Genomic DNA, 7,983 nt, shown 5'->3' on the forward strand with positions numbered 1-7,983 from the left:
TCCCAATGTCCGACACCCGAGAGTGATGCAAGCCATTTCAAGAATGCATATGCCGAGAACATGTGAAACATGCATAAAAATTTCGCGTGTAACTACACAATATAATATTCAAATACAAACCTTACAAAATAATATAATAATAATATTCAACTGCCAACAAAATAATAGTGATAATGCATGACATATTCGGACCATACTACTAATTTAGAATACAAACGAAAGGTTTAATAGAAGGTGCTATTACAAGAACTGTCCAAAGCAAAGAGGAGGACACAAGTTCACTGATATGGGAAAGCCTAGTAGCTCAGATCGCTACGTCCTGAAGGGGTGCAAAACAAAACATAAGTGGACCAAGTTTATATATATAGTAATACTAAAATAGTTATACATCAGCGTACTAACCCCCAGTTTAAAAAACTCATATAGCATAATAAGTTATAGGTTTTCCAAAAACCCTAGCATGCCATAAAACCTTCGTAAAACATATATCATATAGTGTGCTTAGTAGTGATATCACAATCGTCCCTGGGAACTACATCTCCCGACTGAAGTCATATATAAGTATCATTTGCCTATAGGCATATAGTATGAATAACCATTAAGTCAGCATGTAAAATCATGAACATAATATTTCCAAAATATATATCTCATCGGAGCTCAATAGCTCAAACATCATATCATAAATCATATTCATAACTATCTCAATAATGTAAATTCGATAAGGCATGATAATTCATAAAGAGTAAATCTAATTTATTCATAAACGTTTCATAAAACGTAGTCATAAAATCATGCTTTTCATGTATGCATTTCTAGCAATTAAACCTTGCATTTGGAAGGGGTTCACTCATAGATACTCTGTCGTCGAAGAGCCACACAAACTAGGGAGAATGGAAATGTCGCTAACAAACGTACCTAAGCACATAAAGGGACCAATTAACAAAACTAAACCAAAATGATTGAATTTGGGAGAACGGAACGGACTCAGGACGTTGACAAACCTAAGGGGGAACCTTAGGTACCCCCACTCATCACCACAGGGCAACGGCCTGGGAGGCCATGCGTCAAGTTGGGTCGTTGGAAAGTTGGTTGAAAAAGTCACCGGCGCCTGCGTGGATGGCAGTGAAGCATAATACCTTCAACAGAAGCACGTGTGCCCCACGCGCCGACCAAGACAGGTGCCCATGTGCTAACTGGAAACTGGGATCCAGTCGGGTTGGGTTGGATCTGGGTTTTGGGTCTGGGCTTAGTTTCTGGGTTGGGCTTGTTTCTGGGCTGGGTTAAGTACTTAGGCTTGGGCCAAAGGTTATGAGTTTAAGCCAAGTAGCATAGTTAGGCCAGGTAGCAAGTTCGGTTTGGATTCTGTTGAAGGGTATTAGGTCGGGTTAATCCGATTTTAGGCCATGGGTCGACCGAAAATTGGGTAGAGCTTCTAGAGCTCCGTTCGAGCACATTTTTTCACCATTTTCAACGTACAAGCTATGGAAATGAAGCTTAGGATGAGAGGAAGAAGTTCGTACCAATTTCAAGATGTGTGGTGGTCGGAGTTGGTCGAAAAATCGACTGGAATGCATGGGTTTCTAGATCTCTACGTCCGACAAGCCTAAGCAACTTACAACAAGCCTCGATCTAACCTTAAAACACATCCCAAGGGTTTCTAGGAGCTTACCAACGTCGAAAAAATCATGAAAGTCGTCGAAGTTCATCGAGAGAGATGTGCACCGTGACTGTCACAGTTGAGGTATCACGTTTAACCTGGGGTTCGAGATTTCTACGTCTAAATGATGAGTTTTGGGGTTGTTGTTGTGAGAGTGAACTCAGAGAGAGAGTAGGGAGGGTTTGTAGAGGATTGGGAGAGCTCTAAGAGAGAAATGGAGAAAGTGAGGAAGAGAGAGAGAGAGATCAAGGAAATCTCCAAAATGGAAAAGGATATCCAGATAAGGAAAGGGGATAAGGGGACAAAAATCCCAAGTGGGTCCCATTGGTTCACAATTTAAGAACGTATAAGATGAAACACAAAATATCTGAAACGTTCATCATTTCATACGTAGAATCTTCGTTACAAATCCAATTTCAAATTTGTTCATGCCTACGCGTTCATGGAAATGAGTACGATAAGAATATATTAATAAAATTAGAACTACGTGTTTCAATGAGACGCTCAACGAAAGTCAACACAAGGGTAATTTGGTAATTTCATAAGTCCGATGATACAAAATATGACAAACCAAGGATGGGGTTTCACAAGACTGACCAACACATTCTACTGTTAATGGTTGGACAAATATATCATACAATACAAGATGTTCAACAATAGTGTTCCTAACAAGAGTATATCGATTACAACATCTTTTGCAAGGACATCTAAACTTATCAGGGCCAACACCATTTGCAACCACTTGATCTAAAAACAAATTAATTCCAGCTGTATATGCTTCCAAATTTTGGGATATCGTCAACCAACTCTTGTCCATGTTTTACCACTTTACGAGGGCAAAATATTACGTTGACACTAAGATCCCTACAATCTTTCAATCCCTATCATGTAGGCATAACTATTAGAATTTTCAATTTCTATCTTTCAACCCTCGAACTCTATCACGACTGCAATCTTTTAATTTCCAACACCTATTATAGTAAAAACAAATTAAAATAACAACAAAAAGTTATCAAAATTATGCTCATCTAATCTTGATAGTTTGTTAAATTCAAGTTTTGTATATCCTCATAACAATTAGAGTGCAAAAAAATTAATTTAACATAATATATTCCTATATTACTAAATATTATTAGTTTATGTTATATTAAATATTGTTAATTTAACATAAATGCTTATAAATATTATTTATTTTCTTTTTCTCATAACAATTCAAGTGATAAAATTAATTAATTTGACTAAATATTTAGTAATTTAACATAAATCGTAGAAATTTATCTAAATACTTAAATTAGAATTTTTAAATAAATAAACATGTGTATTATACAATTTAAAAATTAAGGAATTTAGTGATGGAAACATGAATTATGGAAGAATTTCATCGTCGACCAATTCTTTATGTACTCAAATCGGCTCAAATAAAATTCCTACAAAATTAAATTGTAAACAAAAATTAAATATAAGAGGAGAAAATAAAAATTATTGGAAGCAAGAAAAACTTACTGTGAAGAAGAAGGAACAAATGAAGTTGGAAGAACAAATACGAAAGATGCGAGAGAGGAAGAAGAAAGCACGGGGCAGGGTATTTAAAGAACACCAATATGTCGGCTACAACCGACATCAGATTTCAAAATTATTTAAAAAGATTAAAATTTATGTCGGCTACAATCGACACCGTGTTTCAAAATATTTTAAAATAATTATTAGTGTCGGTTATAAGCGACACCAGTCTTCTTTTAATCGACACTAACTTTACGTTGATTATAAGTGACACGTTTTTTTTTTTTTTTTTTTTTTTTGTAACCGACACTAACTATTTAAAAAGATTAAAATCTATGTTGGTTCTAAGCGACATTAATAGTTTATGTCAATTATAAGCAATATAGACAAATTAGTTGGTTATACCCAACAGTAATTCTGACACCATGCAAAGAAGGTGTCGGAAATGTCTTATCCGCCAGCAAGTTGTATAAAACCGACACCAACCACCGACACAATAAACCACTTTTGTAGTAGTGAAGTGGGGAGATGTAATGACTGTCACTAAATCAACAATTTAACCTCACCGCAAAGGTGACGGGTACCATTAGCCTAATGACGAAGCTATTAGTAAGGAAAGAAAGATGTGAATAAATTTGAACCAAATGACTCTTTATTAAAAATATTAAAAGTTATCTTACACGACCTCCTCACTTGGGGATACATTAGGGTTCAACCCTATTATTATCACATCAATTTAGAGCATAACATTCGCGCACACAACAGTAATCACAAAGTATGTGTTGTGCCAAGCATAATCAACAGTACTATCAAGCATTGTTACAAAAACCAGATAAACATATGAAAAGGGAGTCACCCTACACAGTAGGAAGTTGGCACTACTACCAAGCCCCCTCATCATCAGACTTCGCCCCTTGCTCACTAGGTCCTAAAGGGAAAATAACAATAACCAAAAAACAAAGTGTGAGTGGATCATTATCATTTATCTAGTCAAAATCATTTCGATATCAATAGCTGCCAAACTAAGAGAAACTAAAAATAACTACAAGGAAGTGATTTCCGTTCACTAGTTATTTTTATGTGTACAACTCTATTTATTTCCCGTTGTTGGATTGAATAAAAGCAACAGAGAGTCAAGGTATAAAAATAAACACAAGTGGACATAAGGAGAAAATCAGTATGAGTGAATCACTTCTATAGACTATATAAGCTCAATGTAATAGCATATAATATGTAATTATATTATATTATCATAGCATATCACAAAAATCTATTAAATAAAAGTAAATTACAATGGTACTTTAAACAAGGAAATATCAAGGAAGCTACTTACAATGTTGCTAATTTTGGCTTGGGAGGATCAACCAAGCAAATATCAAGGAAGTTATCAATGGAAGTGTAGTTGTAATCAGGATATAGTTCTGAGGCCTCTAGATTGTTTGTTGTGAGTTCAATCCTTATTTGACCTTTGATGAATATGCTATAAATGATTGCCGCACGTATATTGTCTGGGGGAGGAAAAGCTACAAGAAAATGAAGCAAAATGATTTAAAAAACAAATAATAATATATGAGATCATCACCATCCATTTGATTCACAAAATCAAACTGGTTAGTGACATTATTTTGTTTATTACTGTAAGAATTGTTTGATTATCAGGTTGAATTAGATGGTAATTAAGTCATAGTGGCTAATTGAAGTGGTGAGGAAGGGTGCAGTAACGACTTTGGAATTAGGATTATGATAGGGCTAAGTTTGATTTCTTCTAACGTATCAAATAAAAAGTGCAAGAAACATAATCTGTATATCTATAGAGAAAGGTATAATATATGAATCTATAATCTTTACTTCCATATACGCGGTTGTATGCAGATTAGAAATATTCTTACTCTCAGAGTGATTGAGGATTTCTTGTTCTGGGATATGAATCCTTTTGAGCATCCGTCCTTTCTTCTTTTCCCAACAAGAAATCAAATCCAACTGAGATATAATGTTTTGTTGGGGTTTACAAGTGAGGATATGATTGGCTGCCCTTGGATCTGATGCTGCTTTTATTGTGTAGGTGGATATATCTTCCTCGTAATTCAACACAGCTATAGACATCCAAAATAAGACAATAAGGAACACAAAGTACATCAAAATTATTGTATTGCATATTGGTTTGTCAACTATACATTTCCTATGTAAGATAAATGAATTCAACAATATAACCTCTCTTTTTTTGGTCGAAACAAGAATATAAATTACAACCACGAAGAGAAGAAAAATAATACCGTTCGACTAAGATGTGTCTATGAGTCTCAACCTAGAAACTGAGCATGTGCGACCACAAAACGTATTGTTTTTAACAGTTATATTTGTGATTATCGATGATGTCTCCGTTTCATACATTCTAGTGCTACCTCCTCCCTCTTTGCGATATTTCTTCGTACCTTATTATTTTCATACACTTTCAAGCTATTTCTAGCCAAAAAAAAGTGTGAAAAGATACTAAAAACAAAAAATTTATCAAACAAGTCCTTAATGATCACCAATATTTGTTGTAGTTGAAGGTGACTTCACAGGGGCAAAATACTTTTCATTTCATTTCTCAAGCGACGTAACCGGTGTAAATTATTTTTATATGAATTTAAAAATAAAATAAAAGAAAAACTTGTAACATTCTACTAGGAAAATAGTGCATTTGTGGTTCAGTGGTAAAGTGCACCACTTGCATACTTACCCTTGGCTTCACCAGTGCCATAAACAATGACTTCCTCACGTTCTTCCCGAGGATGAAGCAAATAATCAACAAAATATGCAGCAAATGTGTTTCCACACACATAAGTGTACGGAATTCCTGCTGCTTCAGTCGCCCTTCTAATCACCCTTCTATTCTCATGTATAGCCTCGAAAGGCGGCAGCGCGGTTGCTCCTTCTGGATCTTCTCCAAACTCTGCCGGAATAAATCTCTGATTTCACAGTCCCAACATGTATATGTTGTCCGCAGTTAGACATGAACATATATATAAAATGAACTTGACCGAGTAATTTAGCCAAGAATAGCAACATAATCATGGTTCAGATTCACAGTCAACGCGAAAAAACATTTTTCACATATATTTTCACCTTTATATTGCCAGCATGTTTGATGGCGTTGATAATTTTGAACTGTTGAAGAAGCAGAGGAATAGGCAATGTAGATATTACAATGTCAACTTGTTGAAGCACTGCGACTAGCTTTTCGTGCTCATCGAGTTCACCCTGTCCAGTTCACAACATATCAAATTGGTTCTCCTAAACATTACATTGATTAGCTATATACAAAATATGAGCAGTGAATTAGTAGAGTTTAGTCAATTAAGAAATGAGAGGTTAATTAGCATGTAATATATATTTATATATAATTAATTACTTGGAAGATGGTGACTCCCATGGCTTCATATTCTTTGTGCAGCTCAAGCTTGGAAGGGTCAGTGTTGGGCTTGATTGATCGGGCGTAAGCATAGGTTGGATGGCCCAATGAAACGCTTGCTTTCACCATGTACTTGCCTAGGTACCCAGTGGCTCCAAATATCAGTATCTTCTTGTTCTCACAAGCCATGACCTTCTTCGTTAATATAGTTCTTCCCAGCTGATACTTGCAAAGGGCTATTGTGTTTTATATAGGGAAAATGAGTGCACGATGAAGATGGAACAAAAATTCTACAGTGCTCTAAAATACATGATATTTTGAGCGTTTGAACCATTGGATTTTGGTTTTAGTGTTTTTTTTTTATCACAGATCTAATGGTTAAAAACTCGGAAGATCCAATGGCACTCCAGACGTTATGGAAATAGGTACATGAATTATCACGATTGCCGACCAGATTATTACACCAGTGAATTATGCAATGGGGCCCTTTTGATATTTGATATTTCGTACTTAACATGAGGATTTTCTCCCTACAATGTATGTTTCACGTTAATATTGGCAAGAGACCAAAAGATAAAATCTGCACTGTGTACAGCCATAAATTAAAAGTTCCACTCTTTATAACCACAAATTCCACATTATATCCAATTCGACACTCAAGTTTTTGCTTGAGACTCAAATAATATAAGCTGAAGTTTTCTAATGGAACTTAGCATTCGTCCGAGTTCGAACTAGATAATAAGTTTTGCTGGTGCAGTGGCGGAGTTAATGTTTGGATCCAAATTTATACCATCGGTCCGTGCAATCAAAGTCGTTGAGTGAGTATAGCTCCCAACCGTCGGATAGAAAAGTGAAGATAATTTTGTTATTGTTAAGGGATAATATTATGATTTTTATCATAATAATTATCTTTTAATATGAATTATCTTGGCATATTCTTAAACGGGATAGGATGCAGATTATATCCCCAAACAAGCGGTACAGTTCAAATTAATTTGGGATGTCTAGCTTGAGGTAGTGGTGATAGATTGACAAGTAGCCATAAATGAATTTAAAATGAATTTGAAATTCAAAAAATGGGGACTAGGATGCGTGGATGGGTGATGGAATTATGATAAGATAAGAAAACCTAGGTAAGCTAGGCTTTTAGCCATGATGGGATAAGTCAGGATGGGCTTTTATTATCTTTGAAAAGCCAACCATTTGAAGATACGCTTTAGCACCTATGCTGTGGATCAGTCATTCTGCAAGTTTGAGTTTCAGTCGGTTTCTACACTATCAAGCTGTGCCAAGCAAAAAATATAGGTGTTATAAATACAAAGTCGCAGGCAACATTTAAGCCATCCAATTCAACACACAAACTGCCTTACGCAAACTCTTGCTCTACGTGAAACCTCTCAACAACCTTAAGATTTTTATTTTCTTTTTCCCG

The 7,983-nt window shown here is 35.3% G+C and overlaps 1 protein-coding gene across 2 annotated transcripts; it reads right to left on the reverse strand.

Moving 5' to 3' along the window:
• Window positions 1–3,787: 3,787 nt before the first annotated feature.
• Window positions 3,788–6,867, reverse strand: LOC137715566 (isoeugenol synthase 1). Of its 2 annotated transcripts, XM_068454912.2 has the most exons (6): window positions 6,552–6,865; window positions 6,266–6,400; window positions 5,880–6,108; window positions 5,047–5,250; window positions 4,491–4,680; window positions 3,788–4,085 (listed from the first exon to the last, which is right to left on the reverse strand). In XM_068454912.2, exons 1-6 carry the CDS (start codon window positions 6,738–6,740, stop codon window positions 4,079–4,081), a joined length of 954 nt encoding a protein of 317 aa, XP_068311013.2. In that variant the 5' UTR covers window positions 6,741–6,865; the 3' UTR covers window positions 3,788–4,078. The 2 variants fall into 2 exon arrangements, with proteins under 2 accessions (XP_068311013.2, XP_088547119.1); XM_088690993.1 differs by lacking the exon at window positions 3,788–4,085 and having other exon boundaries at window positions 4,487–4,680; window positions 6,552–6,867.
• Window positions 6,868–7,983: the final 1,116 nt, after the last annotated feature.

The sequence above is a fragment of the Pyrus communis genome, chromosome 3 (genome assembly GCF_041283825.1).
Source record: "Pyrus communis isolate YQ-2024b chromosome 3, ASM4128382v1, whole genome shotgun sequence".
NCBI lineage: Eukaryota > Viridiplantae > Streptophyta > Magnoliopsida > Rosales > Rosaceae > Pyrus > Pyrus communis.

Bases quoted from the DNA above. Each gene is read 5' to 3' on its own strand.
- LOC137715566 (XM_068454912.2), bottom strand. From the start codon at position 6,740: ATGGCTTGTGAGAACAAGAAGATACTGATATTTGGAGCCACTGGGTAC. The intron at 6,401-6,551 runs GTAATTAATTAT...TGAACTGGACAG, and splicing joins TGGGAGTCACCATCTTCCAA to GGTGAACTCGATGAGCACGA. The intron at 6,109-6,265 runs GTGAAAATATAT...CTGTGAAATCAG, and splicing joins AACATGCTGGCAATATAAAG to AGATTTATTCCGGCAGAGTT.